At 43.4% G+C, this 24919-nt stretch overlaps 11 protein-coding genes across 11 annotated transcripts; 7 read left to right on the forward strand and 4 right to left on the reverse strand.

The window, feature by feature from the left end:
- Window positions 1–10: 10 nt before the first annotated feature.
- Window positions 11–3019, forward strand: EAF01_010335 (uncharacterized protein; the record flags this gene model as incomplete). Its single annotated transcript, XM_038918592.1, has 2 exons — window positions 11–113; window positions 165–3019. 2 exons carry the CDS (start codon window positions 11–13, stop codon window positions 3017–3019), a joined length of 2958 nt encoding a protein of 985 aa, XP_038765817.1.
- Window positions 3020–3446: 427 nt separating this feature from the next.
- On the forward strand, window positions 3447–4182 carry EAF01_010336 (uncharacterized protein; the record flags this gene model as incomplete). Its single annotated transcript, XM_038918593.1, has 2 exons — window positions 3447–3703; window positions 3783–4182. The coding sequence occupies 2 exons, from the start codon at window positions 3447–3449 to the stop codon at window positions 4180–4182; spliced, it is 657 nt and encodes a 218-aa protein (XP_038765818.1).
- Window positions 4183–4463: 281 nt separating this feature from the next.
- On the reverse strand, window positions 4464–5365 carry EAF01_010337 (uncharacterized protein; the record flags this gene model as incomplete). The annotated part of the gene is made up of 5 exons (XM_038918594.1): window positions 4464–4610; window positions 4658–4807; window positions 4882–4985; window positions 5067–5234; window positions 5293–5365. The coding sequence occupies 5 exons, from the start codon at window positions 5363–5365 to the stop codon at window positions 4464–4466; spliced, it is 642 nt and encodes a 213-aa protein (XP_038765819.1).
- Window positions 5366–5567: 202 nt separating this feature from the next.
- On the forward strand, window positions 5568–6506 carry EAF01_010338 (uncharacterized protein; the record flags this gene model as incomplete). Its single annotated transcript, XM_038918595.1, has 1 exon — window positions 5568–6506. The coding sequence occupies one exon, from the start codon at window positions 5568–5570 to the stop codon at window positions 6504–6506; it is 939 nt and encodes a 312-aa protein (XP_038765820.1).
- An 83-nt stretch (window positions 6507–6589) lies between these two features.
- Window positions 6590–7603, reverse strand: EAF01_010339 (uncharacterized protein). The gene is made up of 2 exons (XM_038918596.1): window positions 7335–7603; window positions 6590–7279 (listed from the first exon to the last, which is right to left on the reverse strand). The coding sequence occupies exons 1-2, from the start codon at window positions 7492–7494 to the stop codon at window positions 6804–6806; spliced, it is 636 nt and encodes a 211-aa protein (XP_038765821.1). The 5' UTR covers window positions 7495–7603; the 3' UTR covers window positions 6590–6803.
- Window positions 7604–7729: 126 nt separating this feature from the next.
- EAF01_010340 (uncharacterized protein) lies at window positions 7730–8434 on the forward strand (the record flags this gene model as incomplete). The annotated part of the gene is made up of 2 exons (XM_038918597.1): window positions 7730–7823; window positions 7881–8434. The coding sequence occupies 2 exons, from the start codon at window positions 7730–7732 to the stop codon at window positions 8432–8434; spliced, it is 648 nt and encodes a 215-aa protein (XP_038765822.1).
- Window positions 8435–9469: 1035 nt separating this feature from the next.
- Window positions 9470–13089, reverse strand: EAF01_010341 (uncharacterized protein; the record flags this gene model as incomplete). The annotated part of the gene is made up of 8 exons (XM_038918598.1): window positions 9470–9655; window positions 9757–11555; window positions 11612–12416; window positions 12469–12519; window positions 12570–12692; window positions 12805–12889; window positions 12962–13009; window positions 13079–13089. 8 exons carry the CDS (start codon window positions 13087–13089, stop codon window positions 9470–9472), a joined length of 3108 nt encoding a protein of 1035 aa, XP_038765823.1.
- A 1062-nt stretch (window positions 13090–14151) lies between these two features.
- Window positions 14152–16116, reverse strand: EAF01_010342 (uncharacterized protein). Its single transcript, XM_038918599.1, has 3 exons — window positions 15969–16116; window positions 15592–15868; window positions 14152–15536 (listed from the first exon to the last, which is right to left on the reverse strand). Exons 1-3 carry the CDS (start codon window positions 15999–16001, stop codon window positions 14476–14478), a joined length of 1371 nt encoding a protein of 456 aa, XP_038765824.1. The 5' UTR covers window positions 16002–16116; the 3' UTR covers window positions 14152–14475.
- A 503-nt stretch (window positions 16117–16619) lies between these two features.
- Window positions 16620–16859, forward strand: EAF01_010343 (uncharacterized protein; the record flags this gene model as incomplete). Its single annotated transcript, XM_038918600.1, has 1 exon — window positions 16620–16859. The coding sequence occupies one exon, from the start codon at window positions 16620–16622 to the stop codon at window positions 16857–16859; it is 240 nt and encodes a 79-aa protein (XP_038765825.1).
- Window positions 16860–19141: 2282 nt separating this feature from the next.
- EAF01_010344 (uncharacterized protein) lies at window positions 19142–20156 on the forward strand (the record flags this gene model as incomplete). The annotated part of the gene is made up of 2 exons (XM_038918601.1): window positions 19142–19548; window positions 19676–20156. The coding sequence occupies 2 exons, from the start codon at window positions 19142–19144 to the stop codon at window positions 20154–20156; spliced, it is 888 nt and encodes a 295-aa protein (XP_038765826.1).
- A 1214-nt stretch (window positions 20157–21370) lies between these two features.
- Window positions 21371–24705, forward strand: EAF01_010345 (uncharacterized protein). The gene is made up of 8 exons (XM_038918602.1): window positions 21371–22632; window positions 22686–22909; window positions 23006–23136; window positions 23292–23332; window positions 23383–23434; window positions 23486–23639; window positions 23687–24208; window positions 24300–24705. The coding sequence occupies exons 1-8, from the start codon at window positions 21761–21763 to the stop codon at window positions 24467–24469; spliced, it is 2166 nt and encodes a 721-aa protein (XP_038765827.1). The 5' UTR covers window positions 21371–21760; the 3' UTR covers window positions 24470–24705.
- Window positions 24706–24919: the final 214 nt, after the last annotated feature.

Below are 24919 nucleotides of genomic sequence, written 5' to 3' on the forward strand. Positions count from 1 at the left end.
CGAAAACCAAATGACTGACCACAGGGCAACCGACCTGGTACATGGTCATTTTGGTGAATTCTCTTACGATATTAATGAAGAGCAATGGTCGTTTTCGCAAGATGTTAACAGAGGTAGGTTTGTATTTTGGCTTCAGTTGAGTATCTGCTAACTCCGTTGCGCAGTTCACCGATATCAGCAACTCCTTTCATCCACACAATGCATTCCTCCCTCGATTCGAGATATACCTGGGAACGGAAAAGTAGGCTCGAAGCTTGCTCGAGCTCAACAGAGATGGCTCGCAAAGAAGCGACCCGAAACATTCCCTGGAGGAAATCTTGCTACAAGCTTGTCCAAAGATACCTTTGATGCGACACCGAACCGATTCAGGAAGAGTACTTTAATGGCAATTGGAGGTGCTGCGGATATCAATCATACCTCTGATTCCAAAGTCGCATTTATAGTAGTGATTCCATGTGGTGAGGCCGGTCATATTCTGAAATTAGTTAAACCTCGCCCAGATAAACTTGGATGGGAGTCGCAAAATGGAGTTCGCCTGTCTTACATGAGTGCTACCAATACGGATCAAGGACATTGGTTTGGTCCTGGGGGGACAATTTTACAGATCGCTTCTGCCGACAATGGCGATGAGCTCAGCACTTGGTTCGCTGTGAGACAGGCAGCCATGACGACAATTTTCAGGCCTGTCTTTCGAAAAATTCCCAAGCCTTTCATAGCTCCCGCTGGGCACATTGCTACATATCCTCCATCCTGTCTGGACCCTAATCCTGTCGCGACTTTAACGTACCAACAGTCTGGATCAGAAGAACATGTGGATGTCAGTTTCAACCCGTGGTACGCTCGACAGTTTACAATTGTCGATCGCGCTGGTCAATGGAGTAGTTGGGACATTGAAGGCAGACAAAAGAAACGTTCAGCTTTTGGAATCGTGCCAGGGAAGAAAGGGCATATTTATGACGATTTTGGCGAATATCCTTCTATTCCGACATACAAATTACCTGGAAACGTTGGCGACTGGCACCGAGTCCTCTGGGCAGGTAGCGTGAGTACTATGATAGTCGCAAACAGGAAACATCTCGCAATTTTTGATACAAAATCCAAGCCAACACGGCTACCCTCTTATTCATTTAATACTTTACTCCTGAACGATTGGATACTGGACATCAAGCGCAGCACGATTGATCTTTCACACTTGTTCGTGTTGACTACGACCCGTATTTTCTGGCTAAAAGTTATACCGACTGGCGAGGATGGTCTGAACAGTGATTCTGGAATCAAGGTTAATCTCTCGCATCGTCACTACAGAACTCCAACCGACGAGACTATGAAATTGACAATGTCTAAGGACGAAAATGGAACAGACTTGACAGTATTTATTTCATCTAGCGAAAATTCACGTCTGAATTCCTACACTTTTTTTATGGATGGGAAAAGCGCAAGGACTTTCGAGGGAGGATTTAGACTGTCCCCTGGGATAAGCGAGGAAAAGACACTCAAGATGGAGAGTATCTCTATACGTTCCGCTCCTTATCTGATACCAAGAGACTCGACTGAGGGAGTGGGATTAGAGTTCATGAAAACAGGAGTAAAATTTCACCAGACATGGATGCTCACGCCAGATCTTGAGCTGGTATCTTCCCTATGGGCATCTGAGATTCTCGATTCTCAAAGAAAATGGACTTCGAGGCCCACCCTGGTTGCGCCGATGCATAAAATTGCGGATAATTCTATCCGCATGACTGCTAGCCGTCTTACAGATGACTTTATTGTTCCTGATGAGGAAGACGAAGATGCTTTCGTGGATCAGATGAGCTCCCTAACAACACAAAATGACCAGTTTTCTTCAAAAATCAATAAAGCCTCCACAGATCTGCTTCTCAGAATCAATATGCAACCGGTGTTCCAACGAATCTTCAACAAGCCAATGTCCAGTGATTCGAACACTGACATGGAAATGGCTTTCCGAGATATATCAATTCAGATGCAAAATGGCAAGCAAAAGGACAGCATGCCGATGAAAACTTGTCTTGAGTTATCGAGTTATGCATCTCCTTCAGGTGACCTTGACGAGGCAGCCAAAACTGTGACTGAGTTTCTGGATTTCATGAACACCTTTGATGAAGGCGAAGAGGAATCATCTTCCAAATTTCGCATCTCGAAATTGATATCTTGTCCCGGAATGACTTTCTCTGAAGATCAAACATCCGATGATACATGTCCTAATTTACTGCAGATATATGATCAACTGATCAATGTCTGGGTAACAAACCTCCCTCGCAAGACTCCTGGGCCAGTTCGTTTGGAAAAAGCGAGATTGATACGCAGAATCGCTATGGAAATATGGCTGAGCTCCGTTGGTATTTCACTACGAAATGAACAATTTGAGCCGAGACCTCCACCAGCCTTTGAGGATGAAACCTCAATGCACATATTGAAGGACATTGACGAAGTCTCAAGGGCCAGTTCACCTCCATATTTCAGTTCCCAGGTTCATTCCCGAGCAATGGAGAACCCCCAGTTCAGCTTGCCCACGCCCACTCCTTCAGTAATATCTGCCCCTGCAGTCGTACAGGATCCTACAATCTCGCGACTTCGCCAGTATGCTGTTAGCATCGAGCCGAAGATAGAATTTGGTGCGGCAAGAGCTTCACTTTTATCCCAATGGCCATCTGTTCCAGGCGCAGACCCAGCTAAATACTCATGGGAGGAGGTTCAGAGAGCTGCACTTGCGGAAGAGAGTGGGGACGATGATTACCGTAGTCGACGAGAAAACGCTCGGCGTAAACGAAGAGCAGAAAGGTTCTTGAGTCGAGATCGTGCGAATGCAGCCACATCTTCATCTCAAGCTATGGCTCAACCATTTGGCAGTCAACCGGCTGGTTACAATACTTACAGCTCACAGCCTGTTAGTGATTTACCAATGACTCAACCAAGTAAGGGGGCTTTCGGTAGCCGAATGGCTGCACCCGCTACTCCTGGAAAGAAAAGGCCTAAGAAGCGTAGGGCAGCAGGCTTTTAGATTAGAAGTTGGAGTATGCTTTTGGACTATTTCAGTGACTCTTACTAGGCTCGATCTTTAGTACAAGGATGGTTGGATTCTGCAATGTGAGATTTGGAAACCGTTTGAAGGATCTATTTTGTATTACATGTGTGATGATCAAAGTAGCTTATGTTAAAGTATCTGTATATAACCCTTAATTATGATTGTTCCAATTCAATTTTAGCACCTGGAGAGCCATAGTAAAATCCTCACCGACTACATGTCACTACCCGTCAATAAGAAATTTTAGAAAACACAGACCCAATGATTGGTGAATCTCTCTTCAATGATTTTGCCGCCAGTGAGCAAACAGAGGAAACAACTTTCTCACGGCCCAACTCAGAACCCGACACAAAATCTACGTAATTCTTGAAAATTCAGCAAACATTGAAAAAGCGTGATAAAAATGTCTAGTCACTGTCATGATGAGCATGACCACGGTCACGGCGGTCATTCCCACGAAGGTCACGATCATTCTGATGATATCACCCCCGCACTTCAATACTCACTCTACCAACACATCAAATTTGACGACATAACCACACTGAACGAAGCCACTCCTGGTTCTGGAAAGTCCATTGTAAAGAAAACATGGGATGAGCGAATGAATGAGCAACCAGAGCTCGAGAGCGATGCTGATGAACAACTATTGATGCATATCCCGTTTGTGTACCCCGCCATTTTACCCCTCCAAACCACCTCCCTTCGCGATCGTAGCTAACCAATTTTCCCAACCCAATAGGTTTACCGGCCAAGTAAAACTCCACTCAATTCTGATCCGCACGTCAAACTCTGAATCCGCTCCTAAGACCCTCAAAGTATTCATCAATCGCGACGATGTTGATTTCAGCAGCGCGTCGGAGCTACGGCCCACGCAGGAATTCGAACTAAGCCAAACATCTGAGATTCAGGATATCGGTGTTAAGAGGGCCTTGTTTGGAAAAATACAAAATTTGACGCTGTTTGTGGAGGATAATCATGGAGAGGATGTGAGTCGCATTTGTTATTTGGGCTTCAAGGGCGATTGGATGCAATTGGGGAAGGCGCCTACGAATATCATCTATGAGGCTGCGGCAAATCCAAATGATCACAAGGTTAAGGGCACAAGTTTGAATCAGATGGGTAGCAATATTGGTCAGTGAAGGATGACATGATAGTAGTCTGGCTGGGTGAGAGTGCGTGTCTTGTAAGAAGGTTCATTATGTGGTAAAACTGGAAAGTGGAAGAAAGGTCTAGCTGAAGACAACGGGACTGAGAATGTATTCACGGACACAGATATTAGGGGCTAGAGATTGGGGTCACAATAAGTGCTTCCAAAATCGAGGATGTGAATATCATTTTTTATGGTTTGTGTTTCTAGGAGATCGAAAGCATCTCTCATATCATGTCGTTTTAGAAGCCTGGTGATATCCCATACAGCAAATTACATGAAATCATCTAAGAAATCTTCCCCTCTATCTTGATTGTTCGCCTCTTCATCATCATCCTGAACGAACAAATCATCATACGCATGATCCTTTTGCCACTTCTTATCCTTATACTCCTGAGCCTGTCTCGCTTCTTGTTTTCTCTGTTCCCAGATTAGTATGTTCCAATAACAAAATGCACACTACGTACCCGTTCCAATAAAGCAGCTTGATCCTTCTTCCTCGCAGCCTTCATCTTTTCTTCCTTCTCCATTGCCAAATCTGGGAACTTTTCAACCTTGGTCTTGTTCAACCGATTGACAATTGGGTTCTCCCTTGCGGGAACCAAAATTCTTTTAACCTAGCACCGCATATCTCAACATCACAGAATGCTTTCGAATACGTATTCAAGAGAGAACCAAATGAAGTACTTACAGTCTTCTGATTCTTGAAACTAACTTGTCCCACCGCCATACTTCCATCTTTCTTCAAATTCGACCATGGTGTGTAGATGATAGTAATATTATCCTTCTTATTTCCTAGCACAAAACCATCAACTCACATGTCCTCACAACACTCTCATTTCCCCTTCTCAGACTCTCATGACCAATACCACATACCTTCAATAGAATTTGCTTTGGTCAGTTGAGCACAATCCATCAATAATTCCTCCGGAATAGACTCCCACGAATCCCCCTCATTCATTCGAAGATAAATGTGTGCACTCGACAACTTGTCTACGTGAAACCATACATCTTCTTCTAATCCATGTTTGATGAGATCTTCATCTATGGGTTGCGTCAACATGTGTTTTTTGACTTTCAGTCAATGAAATTTATTTCTTACTTTCGAATTTATCTTTTCCAGCATAAATGTAAGCCGAAGGCGAAACAGTGTTAGAGGTGTAATAATACACCATTTTGTTATATTGTAAATCTTTCCATAAAGTTGTGTTACTATCCTGAGTACTAAGTAATTAATGCCAATGGTTAAAGTTATTGGTGTTTGAATTCTGATATTGACCGCGCACCCGACTCATTTCGGTCTCCGTATAAAGATTTTCTCCCCTCCCCATCCCATAACCAAATCTCTAAATAAGCTTCCACCCCCATCCAAACAACATGGCACCCAAACTCCCCACCAGCTGGGCGCAAATTCCGCCCTCCTTTCTCCTCCCCGATTCTCTCCTCCCTCTCATAACCAAACGTGGTGTAAAATATGGCTGGACAACCGCCCCTCCTCGCTCCCACCCCGAACGCTTTAACCAGCAAACTGCTGGACTGCCCATCCTCTCCGCCTCCTCAACCGCTGCTCTCGCACGTAAAGACTTTACTCTCCCTCTACGCACCGGCGCCCTCGGTATCAAAAAAGGCATGACCGCCCTCTACGATCCCGAAACCGGCGTTCGCACACCCTGCACCGTTGTGCAACTCGATCGCGTACAAGTCGTTGCTCACAAAACCCGAGAAAAGAACGGTTATTATGCAGTACAGGTTGGTGCTGGCTGGAAACACCCCAGCAATGTTACGAGGCCCGAATTGGGACATTATGAAAAGAGTCAGGTTGCGCCTAAGAGATATATGACTGAGTTTCGTGTGAAGAATGAGAGTGGATTACTAGATGTTGGAAGGAGTATTGGAGCAGAATGGTTCATAGAGGGACAATTCGTGGATGCGAGAGCGACTAGTAGGGGAATGGGATTTGCAGGAGGAATGAAGAAATGGGGATGGAGTGGTCAACCGGCTAGTCACGGTAACTCTAAGAATCACAGGACGATGGGTAGTGCAGGTGCAAGTCAGGGAAGTGGTTCGAGAGTGCATCCAGGAAAGAGGATGGCGGGGCGAATGGGAAATCATCAGGTTACAATTCAGAACGTTAAGGTGTTGAAGGTGGATGCTGAGAAGGGGTTGGTCCTCTTGAATGGATGTATTGCGGGGCCAGATGGATGTGTGGTGAAGATTCAAGATGCCATCAAGAAGCCATGGCCAAAGGTACCATCGATACCCGCTTTGTTGGAAGAAGTTAAGGAGCCAGCGAAAGCAGCTGCTACTGCGGCATGAGTTGAATGTTTTTACATTGTAATATTTGTATGAATACATGGCATATACAGGCGTTTCAGACCTGAACCTATAACGCCAGCCCAATGCCCTTTTCCCTTCCACTGTTAATTCTATCCTCATCGTCTTGCCACATCCAAACGTGCTTATACTTGCGCTTGGCGCATGACTAATTGTCTATCATCGCCATCCTCATAACTAACTGGAACCAACTGGAGTTCTCTCCTCTCAATTTTCGAGACTTTCAACTCTCCCAACACTCCTTTCATCTCCCAATCCCACACAAACCACACCCCACCTCTATCCTGACAAAGCAGGCGCATAACTTCCTCTGCCTGGTTCCGCTGACCTCTCCTCCACATCCTCAATTCCCTTAAACGGATCCGCCCCATCCAAAAGATCAATCTTGACCTTTTCATCCCCCTCCCCGCCCTCCAAACTCCACTCCGTCGTCTCAAACATGCCCTGTCTTGTGGCTCTATGACTCGTAAACTTCATTGTTCCACTCCTCTTCGTTCCCTTAACCTCAAACTGAATATCAATCCTACCGTGCAATTGATTCATTTCGCCCCAAATCCACGGCATCTTATGCGCAAAATAAATCTCGTCACCGAGAAACTCACGCGCTTTAGGTGATGTGCGGAGGGCGTAGAGAGTAGATGATACGACGGAAGACGAGGACTTTTGGTAGTTGAAAATGGCGAGGGTGCTGGAGATTAGGACGACGAGGAATATGGGAATGGATCGGACCCATTTCATGCCATTTTCAGGAATGTCTGAGGTATTCTGTCAGTATTCTTCTTAGTCGTTGCTATGTTTGTGCAACAGTACCAGGTAATTCTCGATCCCCTCTCCTCTCCATCAATGGACCATCTCCAACTTTTGGCGCTGCAACCAGCGTTCTCCTCTGGATGAGATTTCTCGCATTGTTTATGTTGCTTACTCTTAACCTAGGCAAAACCCTCGAGCTTCTGAGTAATCGTGGTAACATTTTGTGTATGATGTATGGCGTTGATATTGACAATAATTGTTCGCAAAGGAGGGGAGCTTTGAATTAATCGTGTGATTCGAACGGGCCCGCTAAAAGTTGAGTGTGGCGCAAATGCGAGGCTGATAGCTATGCATGTGCAAGGCTCCAGCTCTAGCTACATCTTTTATTTTGACAGTCTATTTGATATTCGATCAAGATTTTGTACAACAAATTTGCATTAATATCTATTGCAAAAATGGAGCAAACTACTTCTCGTCTACGCAAGACATTTCGGTATCCCACAGATAACGACTCCGATGATTCGTTACCCGAAGCTCTTGACGAAGAAGGTATGCTTGACCCCGCGATTCATCTCTTAACATATCAAACTAACCCTTTCTCTCTAGAACAAGACAACCTAATTCAACATCTTTCCACCCTCCACACAAGATACAACACCATCTACACACGATTTCTTCTCTGTCTCCCTCTCATAAGCATTATCCCCTACCTCCTCACCCTCTTCACTCCAACTACCTCTCTCCTCAGCATCCTCTCCATTACCTCGCTCCTATCTACCGCTTTCCTCATATACTCTTTACCTCCGGAGAGAACATCCATTTCTCTCCTTGACAACATCAACCAACCATCTAAAGATTCTCCTCGGTCGAAAATAGCAGTGCTAGGAGCAAATAGCGTAGACGATGGACCACTCCAAACCTACCTCCCAATTCTCAATCTCGTGCTCAGTCTTATACTAGGAATTCTTGGAACGATTATAAAGTTTAAACATCAATCTAGGTCGAGAATGTCTGAAGCGGAAACCAATATCTGGTGGACCGGGTTCGAATGGTTACCCCTGGGGATTTACGCCGTGGTACTCTTAGCGAAAATCGTAATGGGAAGTGTAAACCCCGAAGAAGAGCTGGGGAGTTTGAGATATGGATACAAGGGAGCTTGAGGAGTGTTACAAATCTCCAATATTGTTTCCAATGCTCAAAATTATTCCAATATTTTGTGAATCTTTATCTCAAAAATGGACATTTCTTACTGATATTCTATCCTCTTTTTCTCCGAACTTCGATACTATTGTTCTTCTCTTATTCCCCGAGATTCCTTTGAGATATCAAACTGTACAACGACAACAATCTCTTCAAAAAAACATGCGAATGCTCAAAAAACTACCAATTCCAGTATCAAGAATTGAATGCCTCCTATATTCCATAAACCCACTCCATCCAACATCTCTTTACTACCTAGTATCTCATTCCTTCTACGAAATTGCGAGCTCACGAACATGTGAGCTACAAGCATTCTATACCACACTTCTGCATCTCAAAACCTCATATCACATATATCTACCTCCCGTCTTTAACAAAACACACACCCATTTCTTATGCAATATTCCATTCCAGAAGAACGGTGCGGATAACATCGTCTTCCACTTACAAAGCGGAGTTGCTTGAGCTGCTAACGAGAAGGAAAGGAGAAGTTCGGGTAACTCCTAGCTTTTTGGAAGCGAATAGCGAGTTACTTGCTCAGTGCACGAATTTGGCTGTCCTTCCCAAAGAGATCTCGGCTGAGAGTGTTATAGTAAGAGGAGTTTAGGATTTAGAAGGAGAGGGACGTCGATGGAACAGTAAAGATTGGGTCTAGACGAATGGAGAGTTAACAGAGGATATTCAGGCGAGAACAGAAGTCCGGATGAGGAGATGAATAAGGGAAAGATAATGAATATACCTAGTTGGGTCTTTAGATCATGAGAGAATGGTTTTCTACAGAAATCGCGTGTATCTATAATTTTCCTAGCAATACCTATTATTCTATATATTTACAAGCACTTGTGAGTTCACGTACCACTTGGGAAGCACTACCACTCAATATTCTAGAGTTATTTTTGTTCGATTGTTGCTTTTCAATTCTTCCCATCAAAGCTAACGTGCTCCCGACCACAATCCCCTGTAAGCCTATCATCTAAGCTACGTTACCCAGCCACCTACATATCAATGCTTTCATTAAACCTCAACACGCCATTTGCCTTCAGGACCCCATCAACACCATCTGGCAGACGTGGGAACGGATCACTGAATAATTTCTTTTCGTCGACCGGTTCTGCGGATTTATCAATCACCAAAACAAGTCCTTGTGATTTTATGGCTTCGATCAATGCTGGTACCATGTCCTAATTTTGTGTTAATTAATCATTCATCATGGAAGTAAAGCAAAGGAAAATGAGATGGGATTTTGTAGGTGAGGCGGATTTCTTCAGGGGAAAAGACATACCAAAAGTCTGGAACAGCAAATCAAGCCCATGAAATTATTGTTCTTTGCAATTCTAACCGATTCCTTAATAGAAGTAGTTCTTCTTCCACTGACTTCCACTCCTAGTTGCTGACCTGGTTCCCCTTCGCGACCCAGGTCATTGCATAAGAAAACCGGGTAATTTGGTTGTTTCCAATTTAAAGTAGTGCAGATAGTATGGTTGTATGAGCTAAAAACAATCGATCTCATTGCATCTGGGGAGTGTTCTCGGAGAGTTCTAGCGTGGTCAAAAACCACTCTGAGAATGGCATCACCAAATGCATTGATGTTTACCGTCGGGCTAATTTGCATGACTTTCTCTTCTTCCAAGGTGGGATATAAGATTTGTATGTTAACATGCATACCTTTTGGGAGTAGAGAAAGCGCATCTTCCAGTGATACAGTCGATGCTGCAAGTATATCATGGATTTCGGTAATGCTCGCCAAGGGCATTTCAGGTAGAGCAGATAAATCTCTAGTTGATTTTCTTTGGGCCGAGCCCGCACTTAGAAATTGGGCGTAGGTAAGGCGGCACACTGGAAATTCGATGTCATTATAGGTAATATTCCAACGTGGCCAAAGAACTGCGACTCCATCACAAGTATGTTGAACGAAAAGTTGTATATAATCTCCAGACAAACTAGATCCGGTGATGAAAGCGCTTGGCCTGGAATCAAATTGGCTCGTAGCTTTCCAGTAAGTTTCGAAATCGGTGATTTCCAGTGGCTTTCCTTGAAATGGTTTGATAACCTGGAAATTGAAAGTAATTTGTCCAATAGCCCTTAAGCGTGGATCAAATAGTGGCAAGCAACAACGACCGGAACTGCTTTCTAATGCTCGAAATGTGCTAGGTAATGCGACTGTCTTTGCAATGACTTTAGCACCGTAAGTGGGGAAAACATCGAAATCGATGGCGAAAGAATCTAAATTATCAATCTGAAATGAAACAAGTCGGGTATCTTCTTGAAATGGGAGTAAAATATTTTTGGGTATCAAGTCCGAAAGTTTGGATGAAATAGTGAGACGTGCTGCAGGATATTTGCTGCCATGGAAAAAGATCATCGGTTGCTCTCCATTCTCTTCTGCAAAGCTAATCTGTATGAAGGTTTTCGTGTCGAGGAAATTATGGCCGTATCGTCGTAACGGAATAATAGGAGGTGGCAATTCCAAGTCAGGGATACCATCAGCATCAATGCTCATTGGCATAGGGGCACTGCTTCCCATTGTGGAACCGATAATTGGGACTGCGATGGCCTTCCCACTGGTAGGTGGTTGTGGAATCAAGGACAAGAGCCTCATACATTCGAGATATCCTTCCCATGCCGCATAATACATGGCGGAAAGATCTTTTTCGTCACGAACATGAGTTTCGACTCCAACTTCCAGTAAAGTTTGCATACATGGTACATTTCCTTCACTAGCTGCGTGAAATAGTGGTGTCCATGAGTAAAGTTTGTCGATTTGATTGAGATCCGCACCGTAACTCTTCAATAAAAGAAGTAATTGCGGTGTCTGACCAGATCGTGCAACAAGATGCTGGGGGTATAGACCTTCAGCATCTGGAAGAATTTTGGCGCCGTGTTTAAGCAAAAGTTCAACGATTGCGATGGAGCCATTTTCGCAAGCCAGGTTTAGAGGCACATGATCTGCCTCGGATACCGGGTCAATTCTGGCAGATCGCGCAAGTAACCTCTGAGCACATTCTATATGGCCATGAATAATTGCATGTATAAGAGGCGTGAAATTGTCATGATCTATTAGGTCAATGGTAGAATGATCCGCTGTAGTAGTAAGGTCATCAGCATTTGAAAATGAGGCGTTTCAGGGACCAACATACCATTCAGCAGCTCCTCCATCATATCAAGTCGGCCATGCATACACGCATAATGCAATGGTACCCGCCCATATACGTCGGTTCGGCTGATTGTCACTCCCTTAGAAAGTCCAACGGTCAACACAAAACAGTTCCCGTAAATCGTAGCTTGATGAAGGCAATTGCGCTCATTTATATCATCCTCAGACTGTACATCAACCAAACCAGTATCCAGAAGCAGTTGCAATGATTGCTGGGGGCCTTCATTAATTGCTGCAAGGAATGTTCGAGTGATTCTTTCCATCAGTGCCAGATCCCTAGTACCGTTGGGGCCTGCTGCGGAATTCATACGTTGCAGAAGATCTTTCAAAGAGTCAAGATTTCCAGAAATGACAGCTTCCAATAATAAGGTATCGGCATCACCTTCATCAGTGCCCAATAAATGTTGACTGCTAACAATATGTTCTTGACTCCTTGCAAAGTTAACATTATCGTCTTCGGACCAAGCTCCAAGCTCTTGTAAGCTTGTGGTGGCCTGATCAGATAATTCGCTGATAGCAGTTGCATCGAAAAATGGTTGTACTTCAACAGCTCTTGAAAGATAGAGCTCCTTCGTCTTCGATTTGGAAGTTTTGTCCCATTTTTTCAAGATTTTAGAAAATGCCATGCCATTAATCTCGACGAATTGTTGAAGCTTATTCAAATCATTGCCAAATTGTTGGAAGCCTTCTTCCAAAGTGGTGAATTTGGCAGATCTTCTTGAAGTATTTTGACTGCGGGATTGAAGAACCTTCTTCTTGTCCAGTAAAGTCTTCAGCCGGATTTTAAGCTGTTCTCAATAAGCAAATGACTTTTAGACCTTATTTTGATGAATGACATACCTCTGCTTCCTTCTGGAGGTAAAAGGCATTGACTTTCTCGAGTTCTCGCTCCTGTTGGATATTTAGTACAGCTTGTGTTTGCAAGAAGGAGGGCAACGTACCAGTTGAAAGAAGAAGGTAGCCTTATTTGCTTGCAACGCGGCCTGGGAATCAAGGACAGGCGCTGAACGGTGAAGTTCATTTTGCGCAAGAATTATGGGAGTAGCAGAGAGCTTCTTGATGAGCTATTGTGGTGTTAGTAAATGGTAAAGACTCCCCCATCAAACTACCGCAAGTGTCAGAAGCTTGAAGCTTATCACTTGCTGCGCTTCAAATTAAGAAGTAGTTGAGACGAACCTTCTTCAAAGCTTTATAATTGACGAAACTAGCAGCATACTCGGGCACTTCGAGCTGCCTCTTTTGGATTTGCTTCCCAAACTTCCTATGCAGAGAAAGTTTAGTGGTTATGTCTTCAGGAGAGGGTAAAACGGATTGAATCTGGGGTGAGACGTACATGGTAGACTGCTTGCAGTCTAAAAGGCCTAAAGCAACGAAAACAGAACTGACTGGTAGAAGAAGTAGGGTCTTTCCAGATCAAGGCTTGCAGGTGGCGGGAGGTCGATCAGATCACATGCAAATCATGACTATATCTCATGCAAAATGCCACTTCATAAGCCAACAAGAAATGGCGTTGAGTTTGTGTGGTGTTTGTAAGGTAGTAGATATGGAGATGATCAAACCCAACTGCTTTCTTATGTGATACACGTGGATCTGCACGATAGCTGTTGTGATCACCGTACCGTAGTATTACTTGCTACCTTGATATGAAAGTAGAAGTTGACTGGGTGAGAAGGGGGAGATATCCTAGTGGGTGGTGAAGAAACAAAGTAAGCCGTACAAGAAAGTCTTTGACTGATGTAATGTGATGTCTGCAAACTTAATACAACAAGAACAGTCTTCGAGATTAAATAAGTACTCCGTGTATGGAATCGAAAATTGATGCAGTTTGGGGATGTCCAGTATTTAATGTTCAACTTTATTTTTTTCTTGGATGTCCCTTTAGAGCTCTCGAACAGAGAAGGGTTTGGCCAGAAAAGGACTAGTGAGGGGCAATATTAACCAACAACACCCGCAGTAAATGTCTATGGATGGCCGCTTTCTCTTTTTCGCCTGGTAGATCGTAGTCGCTGAGTCCCTAGGTGTCTAGGTAGTTAGTATTGACACTTCTATGATCTTGGAATTGGATGTCGATCATATTACTTTATCTTAACTATCAACGAGTTAGTACGGAATCAATTTATAAAGGCTTTGATCGGGAATATTTGACACTTTCTAACCAAGTTGATTGACGTGCTGTCGCTGCTTATCATCGCCTGCTTCTTTGCTTACTTTACTCGCGGAGACTCCAGAGAACGGGGTAGCTATAGGAAAGTATCGGCAGGTACCGATCGATAGGTTTTCATTTCATGCAACGTTCGTACTCTCTACCTTTCACAGCCATTCGTGAGCTATTCCTAGCAAATCATTACCCCACGTGCTAGAATGCAAGGCTCAAGAATGCTGAGCCGTGATTGAAAGGTGGGGTGGGGTGATGGGACGTTGACACTCAAGTGTTGATTGATGAGACAAGTTAACAAGTCATTATTTATTTTGTCACTAAATCTTAACCAAACTTAAACAGGTGAGCAATTTTTAGGTAATAGTGTAGAAACGTTTTGTGTCAAAATTTGTGATTATTATTGAATGGGCCCTGTCTAGATATTGTTGCCGTGCCTCCTTAACAAAGTGACAATGGCCGTTGTAAGATACTATTAAGCACCGAAGTACAAGTAGCAGAGTTTGTGAAGTTGGACCTCAATGCAATACTCGAGCGACATGATCTCGCGTATATTGACTTTGGGGGCAGACATGGTAGATGCTATTTCAGGTTTGCAATAAAATCAATTTGGATATCATGGAAAGTACGAACAAGATTATCCAACCTCCCTTTGAGAATTTCTGAAATTAGGATAATGGATTCTTCAACACTCAAGGCTTGCTAGCCAGCTCCGCTGCCAATTTATCCTTCGTACCTGATGTTTCGGCTGGTTCAGGTTTCTTTGCAGGCTCAACAATATTTTCGGACATCGCTTCAGCTGCTGCTTTCTTGAGCCTCTCCGCATCATCCATGCGAACTTCTTTACCACCAACTCGATCTTTAGACTCCTTTTCGTCCTCGCTATCTCCAAGGCTGAATGGATCATGGTCGTTATCAGCGTCACCGACAGGGCTGGGCTCCATTGCATTCAATGGTTGCCATTTACTCTGTTTGGCTAATGGGACATTTTCTTTTCCGCCAAGTTTGGGTGAGGTGCGATAAAGATCATCCTCCACCGTAGCAGTTTGGAATGATACCTTCCGACCTTCAGCTTTTGGAGCACTAGGAGTAGGTTTGAAAAGATCGGGGTTTGCAAGTGGACGTGTAGATCGGCGGGCTGCAGGAGCGGGTTGATAGTAAGCATTTGAAGGTTGACTTGCGCGAGAAGCATTACCTTCATGTCTACTGCCATCCTCATTAAGCTGAATTCCAGCGAAATCGTCGCCGAGCACCTGGGGATCGGCATCATATCGATTATAATCCCCACTCTGCCTGCCTTCCCCACTTCTACGGGTGCGATATTGTGTGTGTTGATTGGAATTGTAGCCCTGTGTGGAAGTTGTCTCTTCTGCATCATCTCCATCAAGCTTCTTCTTCAAATTGGTAATCCAGCCATTGACTGTACTCTGTGTCTCAAGGAACCCCTTTCTAAGATTCTCTTTGATAACTGGTAGATCATCATCAAAAAAGCTATGCTGATCCTCCTCACCGTACATTTCATTTGGCTTCAAACCAGTTTGTTTCCGACCTGGAGGGTATGCACCTCTGGAACCGCCTCGAGCTCCATGCGGACCATATGATGATGATGATCCTTCGTAGTGTTCTGCAAGCTGACGTGCATATTGTTCATCTGATTCCAATTGTGATCTTGGAGTAGAGCCGACTCTTTGCGCCTGAGGACGAGGAGGTTGCGCAGGGGGGACTTCAATCCCAGCATCTGGATCTGACATGCCTATGGTTATCGAATATTAGGAATGTAATATAATGCGACAGGAATACATGCTTACCTAGAAGAGCATTGAAAGCAGGCTCAACACGACCTCCACTAGCAACCAAAACTGCCTTGACTACTGCTGCGTCAATGCTTGGGAAGGCGTCTTTCAAAGTATTCTCTGCTTGTTGTTGTGGGCTTAAGGGGCGCGGAGGCTTTTGCGGGGGTAGTTCATCTGCGGTCTTATTGTTCGATGCTGGTACATCACCGCCAGTAGTACCTTCTTGTGCATCATCGTCGTCCATATCGAATGGCGCTACAGTAGTTGGAGATTCTGGAGGAGGGCTTCTACTCTGAAAAAAGGAAGTGAGTTAGAAATTAGTTATTTCATAATCTATGTCGGAATAACGCATAAAGTTGTGGAATCAAGGAATGTATCATGTATCAGCTTACAGGGCTCTCTGATTTTTTTGTTGGTGTAGACATTTCGTAATGTACCGTAGTCACCTTTATCAAATGGATTTGGAGAAGGAGAAATTCAGGTGTAGCGTGCGTATATGAATTACGGAAATGTGTTCAAGATCTTGGGAATGGTGTTAATTATTAGGGATGATAGATAGATGGATAACTTAAATGGTTTCTTGCTTAATCAGATTCTGGAAGCAGGGCTATCGTCACCCCACTTGCAATTGTGGCACAATTCTCCGCTTTGTGGCTGAGTTATATACTCCGTGCATGTGATTCCCTTCCAGGTCGTCCAATCAGCATGAGGTCTTCTTTAAGCCGGTACCTAGTAGGTATTGGAACATCATTATTGACTTTATCATCAGCCTGGGCATCAATCACACTCAAAAAACACCATCACTAATAACTACTAGAAATGCTAGTCATTTACTCGCGATATCAGTGATTTCTAAAGACTCGGGCTATACTAAACACCCGATATTTCATGAACATAATTTCATATGTTCGTCATCTTTTCACTTAATCTCTCTTTCCATATCTTTCCATACCCAAGTACCTAAACCAACCAAGACATCATAAAGTTTGTTAGAAAGCCTTCAGAACTTTATCCACCCAGCCCCGAAGAGAATACGTGATCTTATGTCTCTGGGTTCCCCTGATGAGGGTGTTGAACAGAGAACCAAAGAAAAACAGAACGCAATAAGCAACAAGATCAAAGGAATCAAAGGAGCCACCTCTCCCATCCACATTGCTTGTCCGCAAGTTTACCTTTCTTTAAACCAAATTCTCATCAGAAAATCAGTGTACTTGATTACCGTTTCCATTACAATTCAGAATTTCGAAGATGCCTCCGACGATGTTAATATTGTGATGTCTTGAGCCACAGTATCGATTATGTGACGTGGACGAAGATTTCGGATGCTGGGGATGATTGATGTGTATTCCAGCGAACCTCCTGAGACTAGAGTTTCTGACCGACATACCATTGTCTGAAGACATATAAGACATTTAAAGCAACGTCCATGAGAAAATCGTCCACATTTGCTTCATTACACATTATTGGTCGAATTGCTCCAATACTGTGACTTAGACAGACATCAAATGACGGGGCGTGCTAGGTAACCATCAATGATAAATGCAAATAATGCTGTATGCGACGAAACAGAATTTGTCTATAAATGCTGTCCAACTTGAGTTGGCCTGATGTGCACCTCTGTGAGATGATGGATTTTGGAGATTTGAACCTATTTATCAAAGGCGATAAATGTTAGAATAAAAGTAGAACACACCGACGATTCATTCGTGTCAAAACTATTTGACATATCCAAACCTCCAAACCTTCGACGCAACCATTTTGAGTCGAACATCCACCAAAGGATTGGTCAAAGGACCAAGCAGTGTTATGCTATCCTTTGTCATTGCTTTCCTGCTAGTTAATAATGCTATCATACCTTTCCTGGTTAAATTCCCAAGCTCTCTGCTTTGAATAATTTATGGTTTCAGGTGTGCGCGGCAATGCTTATGTTTCGAAGCCCAAACCATCATCTGAATCTCGAATTTCAATGTGACGGAAAGAGAGGGATGCGTCGAATTATGATGCTAATGATCCGATAAAATAAATAAATGATCAGCCACCTGTTCAACAGCCAATGTCCAGAAGAAGACGAAGAAAAGAAGAAAGGGGTCACCCTCGCAATCACCTCACTCAATGTATGGCTCAAAATCAATGGGTGTGATGATACGCACATCAAATTGCTGTTTCCGGGGATTGTATTATGTTGCAAGGCTGGTCTACTGTTGGTGAAAAGGAATGAGTTGGATTTGATCTTTGGCGCCACTCTGTCTGTGCAGATACCTACCTAGTATGTATCCTCATGTGGTGGATGAAATTCTTTCTTGACACTTCTTGGGACTGCAAATTTGGTAAACATTGTCGGAAAGAATGATCGAGATGTACCTAGTATGCAGTGAAGAGAGGGGGCGAGGGGGACACATCGTGTGGAGATAGGTACCTACTTGACTATCCGGAGCCAAGGGAAATTTGTAACGAATGTGAAAGTTCAAAGTCAATATATATATATGTAGTAATGAATAGTAATAAAACCAGGTTATCACACTGCTCTGACTTTCATTAAATTGGCGGCCACTTCTTTTAGACTCTCATCCTGTAGCTACCAGCAATGTCTTTCTCATGACGTGAGATTCCGTTGATTAGGGGATGGGATGGAATGATTGGAAACCCGACCGGTTCATATATATATATATATATATGTATATATGTACCTACCTACCTACCTACCTACCTACCTAGATGGAGATGGGGATGGCGATGGGGACAAGTTCGATGGTCAGGCCAGGGATTGCGGAAGGAAGGAATAATAAGGAGATTGAGAAAAAGGCTTATTAGTAGGAGTGAGTGCCTTGGTGAAACTGGAAATGGATGATAACGATGAAATAATACATACTACTTACGGCATCTACCAGGTATTCGTTGATTCATTCATTCATGATGGAAACAGTATAACATATTGGGGTTCAAAAGGAATTCTTCATAAATGATAAAGAAAAAGAAAAAGAAAAAGAAGAAGAAAAGACCGAAAAGAATAAATAATAAATAATAAATGTAAAGAAAGTAAGAAAGTGGCATCGGAATTCCTTCCTGACTCTTGATTCTCACTCCCACCCCAAAAAAACAAAGGAAGCCAAAAAAGCCGACTTCGCGTAACTATAATCTTCAACTTGAACTAATAATAATCTGGGTGAAAGAGCACCAACATTCTCAGCCTGCCTTCACTCAACGCGTATAGTAGAGAGAGAAAAAAAAAACGAGACAAGTCCATTTGCTCTTAAATTTAAATCATGATTTTCCATACCCCCATAACCTTTCCTTCCAACTTATTATTATCACTTCGGTTTTCAATTCAACCAAAAAGAAATTATTCACACTCAACACCTTAAAATATTTTCGAAGCATGTTGAATCCCATCAATATTTGACCTCCCAAATCATAACCCATCGTCCATACCGATACTGTACTATTGATTCAAGGGCCAAATATATCCGTCCTTGACAAATACAATACCTGACCACCCGGATTTTGGTGACCGTCAATTCCCAGCCTTCAATCTTTCACGTCTCACAACTTCCACGACTTCTCCATCATGGCTTCAGCAAGCAAATCTACGCCGACTACCTCTGCTCCACGACGAAAGTCGTCGGGTCCGAAAGAGAAGAATTCTATGATCATTACTCTCAAATTATCTCCTGCGAACTTAAGGGGTGTTGGCCAACCTTTGATCAAAGAAGACTCTCCATCAAAGGATTCCACATCAACAATTCCAACTACTACGCCTGTCGCAAAGAGTCAAGATGGTGATGCTCCCGCCGAGTCGGATTCAAATACCCCCGTACCAAATGGTACTGATACACCGGTTTCATCATCGATGCCCCCTCCAACGGAAGCATTTAAGAAGAAGGCTGGCGTCAAGAGAAGTTCTACTGCCGCCCTAGGATCAGACACAACTCCTAGGGCCAGAGGCAAGCCAGGTCCAAAGAAGAAGGCAAGATTGTAAGTATATTGCACCCTTTCACTGTCGTCAAGCTTCAATGCTATATCTCTTGCCGGGCAGGTCAATGGTCTAGGGAACACCGGGTTCCGTATTCATCTTCTGTTACATGTGCTAACTCCATCTTAGGGATGATGGCACACTTGCTTCTAATGGAGGTACTCCAAGGGCGTCCAATGGAAACAGTTCCCATCGGCTTGGGCCCAAGGCCAACCAAGGCGCAATCAATGCTGGCTTACGTGCCCTCGATCGTTCTGGTAAACCTTGTCGCAAATGGGAGAAGCGCTCCTTCATTATCAAAACATTTACGGGCATCCCTATCGAAATTCCTAGATGGAGAGCGCCTCCTAAAGTGACAGTTAATCCCAGTACTGAAGGTTCGTCAACTGGTGATAGTAGCAAGGAGAACAAGGAAAACAGCCAGATTGAAAGTGAGAAGAGCACCAGCGCCATGGATGTTGATGCTACCAACCTCGTCAGCTCCCCCCCAGCTATAGCTCCAGCTCCAGCTCCAACCTCTACATCTACCTCCACTTCTGCACCTGCTGTTGCACCTACATCCGCTCAAGATCAAACTCAAACTCCTGCGGTTATCACTGCTTCCGCATAATACCTCCCGCCTGTTTTAATCTCTTATTCCGTGTGTTAAAACTCGGATCTTACCCGATCAACTTCTTCTTTCTCGTTAATGGGCAATCTTCCAAGGAACCGGATTATTAAACGACCCTGCTTTGTCTCACCAACGCAAGACATGTATAAAAATTTCTTTGGTTTCAATTTACTGGGCTTTGGGAAAACCTACGGGGCGTTGTGGATGGAATGGGATGGAGTGGAGATAAGTTCCGCCAAAGCAATGGTGTTTCTGGCGTTTCCTCAAAGCAGGGGAGTGTTAATGTAGCATACCGCAGCCTTTGGGTTCACGCATTATTGCTTAAGCAATCTAGATTATGACTACTTTCTTACTTTCATAGCCTGATCGGGCATACAAGGGTCCATTCACGTGTTTCCTTACCATGATCTCCAGTCCAGAGTTCCAACCATGATGGCAAGCTATTCGCAGGCGGATGAGTGATTTCATCAGTAAATTCTACTTTACACGGGTAGCTTCGACTGGCCGTTCATTTATGTCATCGGTTCACGGCAAGTCTCATTTCTTCTACGAAACCCAGATATTCATGCTATTCTCGGATATCTGCGTCCATCAGGGAAAATTTACACGTTAATGATGTTTGTGTTGAGCTTGTCTATCAATTGACATGATTGATAATGTGATTATTTGAGTTTAGATGGGCGGTGATTGATCTTGTATGATCAATCTGATGTGTTCTTCCCAAAACTTCGACCTCGATTGGGTGATGTTATGGATATACTGATGAGTAAATTGCTCTGGCTGCGAACTGTGCTTGTTCAAAAGGGTTTGAATATCAACATATTGTGGTCTTGTGTCTTTGGGATGGTTTTTATCATCATGGCAAGTAGGGATTTCAAAAAGGATATTGTCCACTTTGAGAGATATCTTTCGGCTTGTGTATGTATGTGTGTAGGTACGCAGGTAGCTGAATGAATGAATTACCTACTTGGTACCTACCGGATTATTGTACTGCTCATATCATCCCATATCAATAACAAAATTTACTCGAATTATGGTGAATTTGTTCATAAGCTGTAATTGATAGAAATCCGTGAAGTCCGTGATAAATTTCCATCACCCCCGGCCACCCTCGGTCATCGGGGAACGAACCACAACGGGATTAGCTCACGTATGAAATCCGCAAATGGCAACATTCGAGGAACCTACCTACCAGCCTACCCAGCTACCATACATTGATGTATTAAAGAATTGATAACAACTTATCATTCGTACAAGCTACAAACTGAAACTTCATGAGAAATTGAACATTCAGAAATATGATTCTTATATGAATTCTGAACCCAACTTCATTCACACTTAATGATATTTCGCTAGTCATGAAACAATCCAACTACTACTGGTACATCACACTTCGTCTCCACCTTGGTCCATTCCGTCATTCACTACTGAATTGAGAGCTGCAGATAGGTATAAACACAACTTCTGCGCCTTGCAACCTCAAGTCAAGGAACAAAAGAACACAAAACAGCCTCCATACACAAACAAACCTCTCGACTTCTAAATACTCGCCGGCGACAACGAATCTCTTCTCTCAACCTAACTACTGTCTACATACTTGCGAAATGACAAACTCATATCCTTCGGGCTCACCGGGGGTTCCAGACTCCGGCATGCCTACTGGAGCTCCCGGTTTCATGCCTCGAAGATCCTCATATGCCTCTGTTGTATCTGGCATAGCTGCCGGGACCTCTCAACAATATGGACAACCTTCAAGACCCGGCCATTTCGCAAATCTCCTAAATTCGAACACACACATGTTACATCAACAACATGATTCCATTTACTACGATCCAAATTACAATGGACGATACGAATATGGGGCATTCGCCGGATTTGATGAGGAAAATGGTAATGGCGGGGTCAATCGAGGACGATCAGGATCATGGGGTCGAGGAGGACAACTGCCAAGCTTCTCAAGCGCTTTTGGTTCACTCGCAAATGAGTTTGCTTTACTCCCAAATGGGCAAGGGTACGGCGGACTTGGTGGAAACGCAGACCATTTCTTTGTGCCCTCGTATCTGAGGGGATCGAAATATGTGCAAAAGTTAGAGGAAGCGCATAAGGCAAAGGTCCTGGCGCATAGAGATGGGTCAGCCCCATCATCACAACCAAATTCTCTTTCAACTAGTGCTAGCAGTGTCAATCTACATGCAAAGATGGTCCCTTCGCATCGAGGTAGACCTTATGACCTCATCGAAAAAACTCCCCTCGTCGAAGATGAAACCTTATCCCCATTGCCAAGTAAATGGAGTACAACAGACAAATATGGAGCATTAGAAGTCACAAGTGATGGCTTTGAAGTGAAACTGACGGGTCCGAAATCCATGAATGATCGAGATAATGAGGCATCCGCCATTAGATCTGATCACCCCATGCCTCCCCAGTGTGGAATTTATTACTTTGAGGTAACGATTTTATCGCGGAAGCGAGAAGAGTATGGCGTTCAATCGATTTACATGTTTGAAGCCTCACTAACGCTCACTTTAGTAGTTCTATTGGTATTGGATTTTCTACCAAAAAAATACCCTTGTCGAGATTACCGGGATGGGAACCAGATTCTTGGGCATATCACGGTGATGATGGTCATGGGTATGCTGGTGCAAGTGTTGGAAAAGCTTACGGTCCATCATTCTCTACAGAAGATGTAATAGGTTGCGGAGTCAACTTTTCAACTGGTGTTGCCTTCTTCACAAAGAATGGAGAACATTTAGGTCAGTATTTGTAAACTTCACCTCATACTACAAATCGGCTCTATTCCATTGTTTCTGTTCTGTTTTCTTGGAACGCCTATTAATATCAATATTCAGGTATCGCATTCCGAGACGTAACTGGAAGGGGCGAGCTTTTTCCATCTGTTGGTATGAAGAAACCCGGCGAGCATATTAGAGTAAATTTCGGGCAAAGTCCGTTCGTCTACAACATAGATGAAACAATCTTGGTCAGTGAAAATATTTCTATAATGTCTCTATGTCTTTAGCTCCAAGCATTCTAAGAGCCCTTGTCTGCTATGCGTCGTTTATTTCGGACCAGTCGCGCACCAAAAAATTAGAGAGACAGCTCTCAGTCAGAAATTATGATCTAACACTTTTACAGCACGAAGAATGTCGAATTAAGAACGAGATCGATTCCACCAGGTACTTAATTTTGACCTTGTAGCTTGTTGGGATGCTAAACAGTTTCTCAGTACTACAAAACTTCAACCGCCATTAAATGAAACGGAATTGATTCAATCTTTGGTATGACTTACTCTCAAGATGTTCCACCATCTAATGACTGATTCCGGATAGGTTCTACAATTTCTAACACATGATGGCTATGTCGAAACGGCAAGAGAATTTGCGAACGAAGTTCACTCTGAAAAGAAGGCTTTGAACATGGACCCTAATGTCACCATACCGAGATTCGATATCAAAGATGATCAAGATGCTAGCCATAGGCAACGTAAGTATTCTCGACTATTGCCAGATATCAATACTAATTTTATACAGGCATACGCACAGCAATATTAGAAGGAGATGTTGAGCAGGCCCTCAAATACACTAACGCATATTATCCTCAAGTTCTGAAAGACAACGAACATGTTTATTTTCGATTAAGATGTCGCAAGTTCATCGAAATGGTTCGACAGATGGCAGAAATGCATAACTCCAATTCCACCAACGTGTCGAAAAAGAACTCGGCGCATCATGGAGACTGGTATGATGATATTATAAATCATGATATGGAAATGGATGATCAACCCCAGGCCAACAATTGGGATAGAATGGAAACAGATGGCGGTAATACATTTGAAACCAATTATCAGAATTTGCTATCAGATACATTGTCATATGGACAGGTCCTTCAAGCAGAATTCAAGGACGATCCAAGAAGAGAAGTTAGCAAAGCTTTGGAAGATGCTTTTTCGTTAATTGCATATAAAGATCCTATCAATGAGAAAAGCGTTTCTCATCTCTTGGATCCGAGTGGAAGGGTAGCTGTAGCAGAGGAATTGAACTCTGCTATTCTTCGTAAGTCGCCTATCTTGCTTTCATTTCAGCTTAAAGAATCACTAGCGCTCGCTTTCTCAAGTGTGTGCTTGATTGCTAACACAGACAATAGTCTCCCTTGGAAAATCGTCCTCAGCGGCCCTTGAACGGGTCTATCAACAAACAACGGTACTCCTAGAAGATCTTAGAGAATCGGGTGGTCCGGGGGCTTTTGTCAATATTGATAATTATACCAGACCGAGGAGGAATGATGGCGCAAGTAGAAATCATAGTCAGGGTTAATGGGGAAATGCTTGTACAAAATTTCTGAAGGTTCGGGAAAGGATGCGAGCAGAGTATTCTCGGATGGGTTAAGGTCAAGGGAAAGGAATGGAGATTGAAGATTACAGATTGGAGTGAGCAATGAAGGTTGGGGTGGGTAAAGGAATGATTAATGATTAGCAACATGGAATGGTATACTATATTTAATGAAGTCATACCCGGCTGCAAAGCGAAGATACATCTATTCGAATATATGAGCGTGTGACTGTGGTGTGGATATAGGTTTCTTCTGGTATTTTTGGTGAGGGTTTTGATTCATGGTATGATTGGCACGGTGTGATTTCTTGGTATGATTTCTAATGGGAATGGTATTGTGCTACTTGATATGTTTGTAACATATAGTTTAGAGAGGGGGTAAGGGATTGCTTGCTTGTAGGGAGAATGGGGGATCTATCGATCGATGTGTACATA

This window comes from Botrytis porri (genome assembly GCF_014898465.1).
Source record: "Botrytis porri strain MUCL 3234 chromosome Unknown BPOR_016, whole genome shotgun sequence".
Taxonomy (NCBI): Eukaryota; Fungi; Ascomycota; class Leotiomycetes; order Helotiales; family Sclerotiniaceae; genus Botrytis; species Botrytis porri.